Source organism: Lathamus discolor, chromosome 1 (assembly GCF_037157495.1).
Source record: "Lathamus discolor isolate bLatDis1 chromosome 1, bLatDis1.hap1, whole genome shotgun sequence".
Lineage (NCBI taxonomy): Eukaryota > Metazoa > Chordata > Aves > Psittaciformes > Psittacidae > Lathamus > Lathamus discolor.
Genome location: NC_088884.1, coordinates 58,357,898 through 58,371,002, shown reverse-complemented (window position 1 = coordinate 58,371,002; position 13,105 = coordinate 58,357,898). Strand labels below are relative to the sequence as shown.

The 13,105-nt window shown below is 39.0% G+C and overlaps 1 protein-coding gene across 3 annotated transcripts in view; it reads left to right on the top strand.

Moving 5' to 3' along the window:
* ATXN10 (ataxin 10) overlaps nt 1-13,105 on the top strand; it is a 103,546-nt gene that overhangs the window by 16,954 nt on the left and 73,487 nt on the right. For 2 of the 3 annotated variants that reach the window (XM_065672791.1, XM_065672780.1), the window contains exons 4-5: nt 11,025-11,121; nt 12,553-12,717. The exons of the other annotated variant lie outside the window; for it this stretch is intronic. In XM_065672791.1, coding sequence (XP_065528863.1) covers nt 11,025-11,121; nt 12,553-12,717 — 262 coding nt within the window. The remainder of the gene's footprint in view (nt 1-11,024; nt 11,122-12,552; nt 12,718-13,105) is intronic. 3 annotated transcript variants of the gene reach the window in all.

Below are 13,105 nucleotides of genomic sequence, written 5' to 3'. Positions count from 1 at the left end.
AGTTTCTTATTTGAGTTATTGGTGCTGTTTTTGGCCTTTGTGTTTTTCCAATCTGTAAAAATAATATTGGGATTTTCATGGTCTTTATAGCATTTACAGAGTGTAGGCCCTAACAATCAGTTGATACATTATCTGGTGGAAGTAAACTGCTGTTTGCACTTGTATTGGGATTTTGGTTTCATATTTCCGTAGCTTAAGAAAATCCTGTGTTTTTGTTGAGTTTTGCTATCCCCTAATTATTATAGCTCAGAGCATTTTACTACTTTACCAAACAGGAAAGTTTTAAGTAATTGGTTTGTTCTCTTGGTACCACTCGGGGTTGGTCAGGGGTAGTGTTTTTGTTTGTTTGTTTTGGGTTTTTTTGGTTTGGTTTTTTTTGGTTCCTTTGTGTTTAGCTCATTGATTTATTATTTTTTTTTATTTATTGTATTTTATTTTTTTTTTTGTATTTGAAAGTGAGTCTAAGTGCTTTTGAAAGGTGACTGTGAGCATCTTCCAGAAACATCTGTGCCAGGAAGTACAATGTTTTCTAACAGTAGACAGTTGCCCCTTTGCTGGTTAATGGTGCAGGCAGGACTGTAGGCATTCTTGCTGCTGGGCAATGGTAAGTTACCAGATGCAAAAGTGTTCTGGTTCTTCCGTATACTGCAGTTTGAAGTTTACAGGTGCTCTGTCAGTGCTGTGTTTTTGTGAATACTGCCACAGCTTTTGAATTAATTGTCTTCAGAACATCTACAGATTACAGCCATGCAAGCTTCACCTTTCCTAGGAATGTCAACCTGCTGCCACCTTCTGTGGGCCAGAAGGTTCTCCTGGTGGTCCTCATATTTTCATCCAATAACCATTAAAGGCTGTGGAAAGACTGATTTGGGTGGGCCTTGGTTCAGGTCGTTATTCCAGGTCTTTGACCTTCGGCCTTTTTTTCTGAAACTGCAGATTAAGGAGCCAACTTTTATACCTCTTTCAGCTGTCCACAGAAGGAAAAGAGCCAAACCTGGACTAAGACCAGCCAAACTGATAAGTTATCTGGAGATAGCAAACACTGAATTCTCTTAACTCTTGTGTGGGTAGTATTGCCCATGTCTGCAGTGGTCAGCTCTTGGTCCGTGCAATGCAGGTCCCACACTTGGAATCTTGTGCAGTGTATACAGGCACAATTAACTGTACCCTGCAGGGTTAGTACAGTAAAACATACTTATGTGATTCAGCAGTAACTGTCATTTTGAGTAAATGAGTGTTACCATTGTTTTCAGCCTGACATGTCTGTGTTACACGCACGGCTTGGCTGTGACATCTGGTATTAATATGGAAATTTAGACATGCCTTAAGTTTTTATTTTTTTTTTCTCATTTTATCTGGAGTGGAGTGAGTTTTGAGGAGTGTGAGTTCAGATCCACTGAAGAAGAACAGCTTTAGGACAAGGGGCACTATTTAAATGCAACGTTTTCTTAAGGGAGAGGGGAGGAGGGGGAAGAATGAGAGAGCGGGGCTTTCAGCAAAGCCTGGGTCGTCATTATTAGACCCTTGATAACACAAGCAACTGTAGTTGTAGGATCGTGTGTCCAAATATAGTAAGCTCCAGCTTGCTGTATTTATCCTTTGTTAGTCCTGCGGTTTTAAAAGGTTTTCAAACCTTTTCCTAACTTTGGTCTAAGTGTCCTACCAAGTTTGAATCTTGATAGTGGGTTTTTTTCCTACCTTGGGCTTGATTCTCTACTTTAGTCCTGTTGCTTCTGCAATGATTGGCTGATTTAAGCTATGATAAGCTGAATTATTTTATTTACTGTGGACTGTCAGCATGAAAGTATATTATTGCAGTGGCTTGTTGAGGCACAGTTTGAACTACAGACCAGATCCTGCCTAACAAGCTTCACCTGTCAGATACTGGTGACATGGATGGCATTGGTAGCAGACTTTGAAATAGTGACAGAAAAGCTCGTACTTCCCAACTGTTCGATGTTTTTTTGCACTGCTGATCAAAACTGTCCTTTTCATGGTGTTAATGGAAATGGGTTTTGATTTCTGTACAGGGAGACAGATTTCTGTACAGGTCTTGCTCCAAGGAAAGAGACTAACCTGAGCTAATATCCTTAAGTCATAGCAATTAGTAGGTCAGTGGGCTGTCTTGTAGGTTTCCCTTTTCTTGTTGCTGGTACTGCTTTTTAGGCAGTATGTATACCTGTTTTGTTTTGTTCTTCATTCTGCAATTTGGAGGCTTTCTAGTACAGCCTGCCAAGATGTTGCTGATTTATGACATATGCATAGTGGTTCTATAATGTGGACTGATACCCACTTGGAGCACAAAGGAAAAGGGAGTTTGCTGATGTCTATTTAATTAGAATAGTTTCTGGTTACTTTGGTTGAGGCTTGAAATGAACAGTAATGAATGTATTTCCGTGGACCTTTAAATACAGTGTTCTGTAAGCCCTTTCCTTCCTTCATTCCTTGCTCTTTACTGTCCCCTGCCCTACAAGCAAATAATGTCAACAAGATTCATACTGAGGCAGGTTTCTAATATACATAAATATATGCAAATTGAATTTGCAGAAATATCTGTAGATTTAAGATGGTCACCAGTAGTTTACTGTGAAGGTGTAAAGGTGTATGGAAATTACTGTTCTATACTGGATGGAAAATGTATTCCCTGCCTTCAGGTGGAAAGGCTGTGGTGTTTTTGCTTTGCTCTGACACTGTGTGCTGAATCAGCAGCTGCACAGGGAAGCTCTGGTGTGAGCAGGGCCATCATTGTTCTGATCATCTTACTTTGCAGCAGCTGCTCTGTGGCTGTTTCTAGCTTTCCTCTACATCAAAGGCAGGAAGAGGAACCAGCCTTTATCTTGTAACGTGCTGCTAGGCTTTCACCAGAAATGGGTAGACATCGATGGGTTTTGCCAGTTACATACCGTCCCTAATAGATCTTGTGGTTATCGGCAGTGATGGGCATAGTGCAGGTTGCATGATTCTTCCCTGCTCCTCCTTCTCCACAGCTTCTCTTACAGCTGTCGTGGAGGAGAAGAGATAATCTTTACAATAAATGTGTCCTCTACATTATGTTCTTATAGGACTAGGTGGTTTTTGTTTTACTCAGCAGGGATATCAGGATCATAAAATCAAGGTGGGAAGCATGGGGCAAACAAACCTTGTAATTCAGAGAGCTTCATGAAGACAGGGTGTCCTAAAGGTAATGTAGGGAGAAGAAGCTTAACTGTTTTCATGTGTACTGAGAGGAAATGCCCCTAGCAAAGAATCTCCAAGAGAGGCTGGAGAGTACTGTTACTCCTTCCTCCAGGGAAAGTGAAAATGGAAGGGGGATGAAAATGAGGTGAAGGAGGACCCAGGCAAAGAGAATAATGGGAGGCATCTGCTCTTTGGGTAAGCTATCATCTGTTTGGATAAAAACAAATGATAAAACGTTTAGATAAAATAGTTATAGTTATGTAGAAGTTCACCATGGCACTCTCTCGGCCTTTTGATTGTTATTGCCATGACACAACTTCCAGACTCTGGTTAATGAGCATTGTTCTGGTGGAAAAGGAGAGTACTGTCTGTAACCATGGCTTTCTGGATGCCTGCTACAAGACTTTTTTTTTTCCATTCTGCAGTGTCCTTTTTTGCTAGCAGTTTGGGGCTTGAAGAGAAATGCCGTGTGCCTGTCTTTCACTTTCCAGTTTGAATTTTAGGGAATATTGCCACTGCAGAAAAGAAAAGTTACAAATTTGTACCAGGAGACATCAAGTTTTTTCCCTTTCTTCTACCCTCTGGGCATACATTGAATGTGATATCCAAGGAACCTTAACAAGGCAATGAGTAGCTGCCTTTATAGGTGTAAAAAAGTGCCCAAAATGTGGATGCTGTTGGATGCTGCAAAACTATTGTTGTTTATTAATGGGGGAATGCAAGTAAACATACTGAATGTAAATTCACTTGTGGATTTCTGTCTATTGCAAAAGGACCATGATCCATTTATTAGCCAGGTACTCATTATAAATGGCCCAAAGTGTGTGTGGTGGAAAGTCTAATATCCTTTCCACAGACTTAGAGAAAAAAGGTCATTTAGTTTTTCTAGGGAAAATATAAGCACTTTGGTGGAAATTTTGGTTTAAATGAAACAACAGCCACACTATGCCATCAAAAATAATTTGAGAAATTTGCTCATGAGCTTGGTTAGTATTTTACATGTTAATCTTCTTTTTTCTTTGACCTATACAAGGTATCATGTAGTAGTTGTGTCATATGGTTAGGTACCACGAATAACACATAGTGGGTGGCCAGTCCTTCTTGTTGTTTTTCTTGGTTTCCTGGCATGGTTTAAGTCCAGGTTGAGACTCCCCAGTACTTCAAACTTGCTGATTTTGCTACAGCAAGGTCTTTAAAGAGACATTGTTAGATTTAGGCTCAGCTTCTAGGTTGCTGGAGGAAAAGATTTTTACATCCTAACACATGCAGGAAGCTTATAAATGCAGTTCCCAAGTCTGCAAGCACTTAGATGTGTTTTACTTTGCATAGGAGAGTAATCTCAGGCATGTGTTTTCGCTATTTGTGGCGATATAACAGGAGTACCATTTATTATGCCTGTAGACTTTAATAGATAATTTATTAAAGAAATTAACACACTTAAGATGTTTAGTTTCTAAAAATGATGCAATTAAAATACCAGAAGATAAAGAGACTGCCCCTGTTACTGTATTCAATAACTATTCCTAATGCTGTATGAATTGGAATCAGTATGAAACTGATCTCATGTCAGGCTATGGGCTATAAAACTGACTTTTTTCCTAGTAAAATGCACAAGTAAGGTTGGTTTGAATTTTTTTTTTTTTTTTAATTTACCATTCTGAGATCTCATTAGAACTAAATTTGCATGAGAGCCTAATTTTATTGAGTGGTCTGATGGTTTCTTCCAGCTCCCTTCTAATCCACTTGTAACTCTACAGTTCTAATGGCATGGTGGGGATTTTTCTTGCCTTTCAGTCAAATTCTCCTTTTAGTAAGAACAAAGTGTTTTGCCTAGACATTTATCTTCCAAGAACAGAATGGTTGTCCAGTCAGTGCACGTACTGTTCTGTTAATATTAGAGTTGGCATTTCTGAAGGGAAAGAAAAGAAGTTAAAAGCATTACTTTCTTTTGGAGGTGGAGAAGATGAGGAGTGGGAACAGAAACTTATTAAACACAACATTCTTGGTATTCCACAAATGGTAAAAATGGGTTACTAGTCTGCACTGCAGCAAGTGCAGTATGATCAAGGCAGAAATATAATCGGTAGCTAGACGTTCATTTTATTTACAGAAATAAAATACTAAGCACTATTTTAATAACTTTAAATGACAGAGCCCGTATATGCATTGTACATTCAATTTGAGCAGTCTAGACAGACTGTTTTCCAAGGAAAATACATTTTCATCAGTATTTGTGGTATGATTCATGGTGGTGAAGAGGCAAATAACTCTTTTTATGACTGGAAGTTGCTTTAACTTGCAGCCACAAGGAAACAAGTCAATGACCGGATGATAGTGGTGGAAACTAGCATTTTATAGTAATAGAGGTCTACACCTTCTGCTGAGTTGAAGGTTTTATTTTTCCAGGGATGGCAGTACATCACAAAACATTCTGCCATTGTTTACAAACAACCAAAGGTGGTCTATGTAATGGCTTACAGTCTGCAATTCAGATTTGCAAAAATCACAGCTGATTTACAAGGTGTGCATGCTGTTGGGAGGCTGTGATTTGGTCTAAGTACTTGTAAACCATTGTGCATGCCCCCAGTATAGAGGGGGCATGCCAGCTATGTCTTTCATGCGTACTTAATGATTAGTAAAGCATTAAAGCGTGAAAGATATGCAAGTTTGCTAGGCTTGTGTTTGCAGTCTGGTAAGTGATGCTGTACAGCTTCAGACATGCTTTGATTGCATTTATTTTATGTCTCTATGTAACTCCAGTAAAGGAAGAGGATTGCACTATCTCTGTGCTGTCTACCCCAAATAAAAAGAATGAAAATCTCTTTTTATGACTGTTGTAAACCTCTGCAACTGAGGCCAAAGTGATTGGTCAGCAAGTTCATGGGCTCCTGTTCTTCCCTAGAGAAATTGTAGTAAGAGTTTGACAGATTAAGTCTGATTATCTCTCAGGAAAAAAACTCATGTTCTGTAAGTAAGACATAAAAATGTGTATGAGTATGAACATTTAAATAATTTACATAATAATATAATAAACCAAAATAGACTGCACAACATATTGGTTGTATGTAGCAATTTAATGAGGCAAAATACTGGGAGGTGGGGAGGTGTGTGTGTGAGGGTGAGAAATTGCAGTTAATCTTGTTGATAGAAGCTTACCAGCAGTAAACTCGTCTTTGTTTTCTAATTTTTAAATGAAAAGTGCACGCTAAAGTTTGGTTCATAGAGTGTGTGATCAAAAGAGATTGAAAGGAACAAATGGAGCTGTGATTTTGAAGGTACTGAACTGATGGAGTGCATTTAAGGCATCTTTGTGCAGGGCTGTAAGAATCAGCTGCCTCACTTGTTGCATGGGTGGCATTGAGCAGCTCTAAAAGATCAGTTTACATGTAGACGAACATTTAGGTACCAGAATTTGTTAGGAAGAGTCGTTGTTTCCCCTGTACGGGTTGTCCTGTGGTATAAAGAGGTTGTTTTTGTAGAAGTTAGAAAATTCTCTGTAACCCACTGTAGGTTCATTGTGAAACCTGAGTATTTGCATTTGCTAAAGAACACGCTGCTTTTGTAGTAACCATTGATATCTCAAAGAGGGAAAAAAGTTCTTTAGCTCTTAAGGCCATCTGTGTATCAGAAGTTACATCTTAGTACATGGAATTTCACAGTGGTTGACCATCAGGTTAAAAATAGCCTTGTTGACCCCACACAGTATAACTTTTTTTAAATTAAGATTTAGCTGTGCTGATAGCTACAGAATTATTTGTTAAAGTCAGTGCTTATAGATGCCAGCAAGTAGGGAGTGGACTTAAGATGTTAAATAAGTCAGACCTATGGAAAAGACATTTTTTTTTTATAATTATGAGTAGTATTTCCCACATAGTAGCTAATGCAGCTGGAAAGAGCGGCCGGCAGTTATTTTTAGCTTCATAAAGATCCATACATTTTCAGGGGAAAAGTTTAATAGTTGTCTTCTTATTTTCTTTCTTTTATTTCCTTTACTTTTCCTTCCCCTTTTCACAAAGCATAAGGCTTATTCAGTGGACAGCAGCATGGTTTCAGCTGGTATACTGTGCAGCAAGCTGGTTTTAATCAACTTTTGTATTTTTCTTGCTTTTGCTGTAAGGACAATTACATTGTTGGAGAGGAGAAAAGCAGTATCTGTATTCTACAGATTTCTACTCATAATTGAATCATAAGTTGCAGCAGTCAAGTTCAATAGAGTTAAAACAAAAACAAAATAGAAACATGGAAATTGAATGCTAAGAAGAGACTTGCATAGCTGGGAATACAGTACTTTTATTGTAGCATTTGCATTTTTTAACATGTATACCTTGCTGTGAATTAATAGTTCTAGTTGGATTTTTTTGGGGTAGTGTGTGTGCCTTTTTTTAGAGCATAAATACCAAAGTGTAGGTTTGCAGTGTTCATATCAATATTTCCTGTCACTTGGTAGCTTGGTGCTAGGCTATTACAATTTTTTCTGGAATCATCTGTTAAATGGCAGGAGAGAAACATTGCATGTAAGGTATCTGTATACTTCAAGCCCATCAGGTGTATATTTGGGGTTGGGGGGAAGTGTTTGGTTTTGGATAATGCTTGTTTGGTTTTAATGTTTTTTTTTAAGGGTAAGGACACAGGTACTACTGTGAGAGGACTCAGAGAACGTGCTGCAATTAGCTACTCTAGTTGTGGTGCGATGACTGTTAATGCTGTTTGCCCCTCTTCATCATTGACTTCCCATCTGTGACTTCTGGGCATGGTACATAGATTTATAGCATCGTTTGGGTCAGAAATGATCTTAAAGATCATCTGGTTCAAACCTCTCTGCCATGGGACACCTTCCACTAGACCAGGTTTCTCAAAGGGCCATGCAATCTGGCCTTGAACACTGCCAGGAATGGGACAGCCACAGCTTCTCTGGGAAACCTGTGCCAGTGTTTCATCACCCTCATCATTAAAAATTTTTAACTTGTATCCAATCTAAACCTACCATCTTTCAGTTTACATGTGCTGCCCCTTGTCCTGTCTCTACAGGCCCTGGTAAAAAGTGTCCATCCATCATTTTTATAAGCCCTCTTTATATATTAAAAGGCTGCAATACGGTCTCTTGGGAGGCTCCTCTTTTCCAGGCTGAACAGCCCCAGCTCTCTCAGCCTGTCTTCATAAGAGAGCTGCTCCACCCCTTTGACCATTTTCATGGCCCTCCTCTGGCCTCGTTCTTGCAGGTCCATATTCTTGTAGTGAGCACCCCAGAGATGAACACAGTACTCCAGGTGGGGTTTCACAGTATAGGTCGGTCTAGCTTGTTGGTGAAGACACTCTTGTCTCACTTGGCCAGGTGAATCTCATCAGCTCCCAGCAGACCTGGCTTCTCAAAGGCACATCCATGATCATATAAGCTGAAGCATAAATATTCACACTCTGGTATACAAGCCATATTTGTCCTATGTCATTGACCTGACATCACACTAAGTACTTTGAAATTAGTTAAATTCTGTGTAATATGAATTATTTTGGTTTTTCTTTTCGTAGGGAAAAGGAGTTCAGACACTGCAGAAGCAGTGCAATAGTTGCACTGTAGTTGTGACAGAATTGATTGGACAGATTGTGAGCTAGGTCCTGTTGTATGTAATCTGTATTCCAGGAGTAGCGCAATTACTTCAGGTGTTTGTAGAGTCACATCTTTTGGATTGCTGAGATTCATCAAGTAAGATTAATTGGATTGGAAAACGTTGCATTATCAGAGCATCATCCTTTTTTGCTTATTTGTGAATAGATACCGTATGTTTTGTCTTTCAGATTAAATGCTTGCCCATACATTGATTTGTATCTTCCAATTAAAAGGAAGATGTTAACCATTACTGGTTAAAACTAAGCACTTACAGATGAAACTGTTTTGTTTTCCATGGTACATCCACAAAATCTTGACCTTTTCCTGGATCCTTCTTGCTTGTTCAGGACATTGCAATTGAACAAGGACAGTGTTAGTTGCTTTCACAGATATTAAGACTCCAATATGTTAATGGAGAATTTGTAGATATTTATTATTGTACTGCAAATGTGTTCATAGCATTTGATCTTTGTAACGTTAAGGGTATCAACTTCTTTTAAAAGATCTTTAACTTCTCCCATTGCCTTCTCTTCCCCCTCCCCCCCCCCCCCCCCCCCCCCCCCCCCCCCGTTGTATTTTTTTGACAACGTAAGCTGTAATAACCAAAGGGTAATTGGTAGCTGAAAAAGATCAAGTGAATTTCAGGTAGAGATCAGGATATAATCAAGCAACCTCATGTCCTTTGAGAGATCTTTCTCATAGCAGAGCAAGCGAGGAGTTCACCAAGAGAAAGAATACCCTTTTCCTAGGATTTAGTGCTTTGTTGGCTTTTTCTAACAGGGAAATTTTTCCATAAAATGTCTGCTAGAACAGTAGCGTGCCCATGCTTGCTGTCCTTCAGAAAAATTCTGAGTCAGCAGGATGGGAACCAGATGGATGGGAGAAGCGGAAACGTAATGACAAGCAGAAAGTAATAAAAAAGAGCAGATGTGCAGGGAGACAGAACAGCATAAAGGAGAATATGATTCAAAATGCATTATGGAGAGAATATACATACTGCAGGCTTAAAAAATATATATGGAAGAAAATTACTTACTATTCCCTAAGCCCAAGTGACCTCATTTCAGACTTGCTTTCTTTTTGTTCCCAAGAGGACATATGCCCAGACCTCTGTAGGAAATCTGGCTGCCAGCTGGCCCAGCACCTTTCAAAGAGTCCTAATTTTATATTTGCAGACCCTGGCAGTATCAGCCACCTCCATCTGTAATGGTCTGCTCATTGTAATATCTGTCAAACTGCATTTTGATGTTTAATATTAAGTTTCTTTGCCAACCTGTTAATAAGGGCCAGGCTTTTGAGAGCTGTCAATAGGGCCAAAAAAAGTGTTTCAATTTTGTGAGGTCTGTGGGTTCATGCTTTTGTTTTTCATGAATTTACACCTTTTAACAGGCTCTAGGTTATTAACGTGTATGATGAAATATTATCTTCCCATATTTTAAGTCTGTATTGAGAGGAGGCTGGAATAAATCCTTCATAGTAATAGTAGAAATCGCCATATTAAATTCAGTGTTAAAATCGGTGGTAAAGTTACTTGGAGTACTGGAGTTTTTCTGGGATGGAAGTCAGAAAGTACTGAGCACATCATCATATTGTATAATGACTTGTCCAGCTAACCAGAACATAATGTGGGTAGAGAGTGAACAGATTCATTTCTCTTGCTCTGGCTGTACCTGCTGCAACAAAATTTTCAAGCTGTCTCTGGCCAGCATAGGGAGGGTGCCTGGGGAGCTCTTTTAAGACCAGGCAAAGCTGCTCTTGCAGAGTTCAGGTGACGACAGACAACCTATTTGTATTAATAAGAGGAAGAAGGCCACCTCAGATCTGGAAGAGGCAGAATGGCCACTGCTATGTGGCAGCTGCTGGCTCAGCATGGGTCTGCTTCAGTTTGTGCTAACTGTAGATCCAAGCTTTCATTGATGTCAGTCTGACTTAAACCTTGACAGTTAGTTAATTCCTGTAATCACTGGTAGTCAGGTGTTTGATCAAACCATGTTTGATATTCCTGTCTGGGGGAAAAGCTGGATTTGTTTTGGGTATAATTCTGGAATACTTTGTAAAATTATTTGCATTGGAAGAGAAAATGCAAATATGCATTGAGAAAATGCAGTGAAATAATTCACCCTAAGTTTAATTGAGATGGATTCTGTAGTATACAACCATGATGCTGCAGTTTGTCGTTTATTTGAAATTCATTAGTGTTTCTTTGAATTTCTGTTAATATATATTCTGGATTTTTTTTCAGCTCTTCGTTGTAGCCTCCAGTTTCTTGGAAACATTGCAGCAGGAAATGGAGATTCCCAGAATAGCATTTGGAAGTGTGCTTTCCCAGATCTCTTCTTGTAAGCATGGATGCGGGTTTTTTTTTCTCCTAATGTAATTTCTGTGGTTATATTAAAATCTTTTCTGCACAATAGTTGTGCCTCTACTAGCACCATGAAGCTCTGAAAAATAACTTTGGTGAGAATGGGATGGTAGAGACCATATCCTGTAGATGGTTTTTTTTGTTAGACAACTGCAGAGGTCAGGACCTTTAAAAACCTGCTTGCTCTAAACTAACAGTAAATTGGTTTCATTTAACAGAAATGGGAAGAAAACTTCTATTTCAAATTAGAAGCTTCAAGCATAAGCTTTATTTAAGAGGTCTTTTTAACTAGTTATACTCATCTGGTGTCCTCAGCATAAGAAGGACGTAGAGCTGTTGGAGCAAGTCCAAAGGAGGGCCATGAGGATGATCAGGGGACTGGACCACCTCCTGTATGAAGACAGGCTGTGAAAGTTGGGACTGTTCAGCTTGAAGAAGAGAAACTCTGTGGGGATCTCATAGCAGCCTTACAGTATCTGAAGGGGGCCTACATGGATGCTGGGGAGGGACTCTTCATTAGGGACTGTAGTGATAGGACAAGGGGTAACGGGTTAAAACTTAAACAGGGCAAGTTTAGATTAGATATAAAAAGGGTGGTGAGGCGCTGGAATGGGTTGCCCAGGGAAGTTGTGAATGCTCCATCCCTGGCAGTGTTCAAGGCCAGGTTGGACAGAGCCTTGGGTGACATGGTCTAGGGTGAGGTGTCCCTGCCCATGACAGAGAGTTGGAACTAGATGATCTTGAGGTCCTTTCCAACCCTAACTATTCTATGATTCTGTTATTTTCAAGAACGTACCTTTTTTCTTTATTGATTTTGCTGCTATGCAGACCTGTCAGTATCTGTGGATCAGATGGAATCTCCAGAAGTGACATAATCTTTATATATTCTAATGATTCTGCGCCTCCCTCCCAGCCTCAGCAGAATATCTTCTTGGAGGTTCGATTATATATGTGTAATGAAATATTACATAAATGTTTGTATGCAGACATACAACAATATTGTTGATGTGTTTGGTCATTTTTTTGTAGTAAGCTAGTAACAAAGGCACTTCTATTCAATTTGATAATCATTCTGAGTGTGTTTTTAGATCCTACTTGTCATTACTGGATGTAGAAGTACCTTATAATAATAGAAGCAGATGATCATTATTATGGTTTCACCCAATTTCTACAGCTCCAGTTAACTCCAATTTAGCATTAGTTTTGTAAATTGCCTGTTAAGTTCAACCTTTAGCTAGAATTTGGATGTTTTTCTTTGCAGATAACTTCTATCCCTCTTAGGCAATAGCAAACTCATAATTTTCTAAAGGACGGCAAAGAAAAACAACCTGGCAAGCTGAATGTTGCTAGTTTGTTTTTCCAGGTTCATTTGTAACTTACTCTCTAAACTCCTTATTTTCTCTTAAAGGACATGCCTAACATACAGTGATAAGAAAATTGTTGCCTATTGTTGTATGGTCCTGTTCACCTGCCTTAATTCAGAGAAGGTGGGAGAACTACTGGATCCTGGGAACTTGACTGTGGCTCTTCATGTCCTGAAAGTCTACAAAGAGCAGTTGGAGTCTGAGTGGTCGTACGTATCTTTAGATTTATTCCCTGCCCCCTCTGAATTAGGTGTTTTTTCTAGTGTAAATCTCTGTATTAAAAAGTCAAAATTTGTTACACTACTAAATAGTAAATGAAAATCTACTTAGAAGTTAGTAATTTGGTACAGACATAACTTTCATGATACTTTTTGCTGCTAAAATAAGACTACATTTTTGTTGAGGATATAGACAGGAATTTTAAAATCATGGTGGGTTTTGTTGTTGAAACAAGGTTCTAGAATCATAGAAAGGTGCAAACTAATTTATACTCATGTGCTGGTTTGTGTAGATTTTTGAAATAAAGTTAACACGCAACATAGTCTTACAGACTTCAGTTATTGGGTCATGGTAGGAAAACTTGTATGACTACTGCTT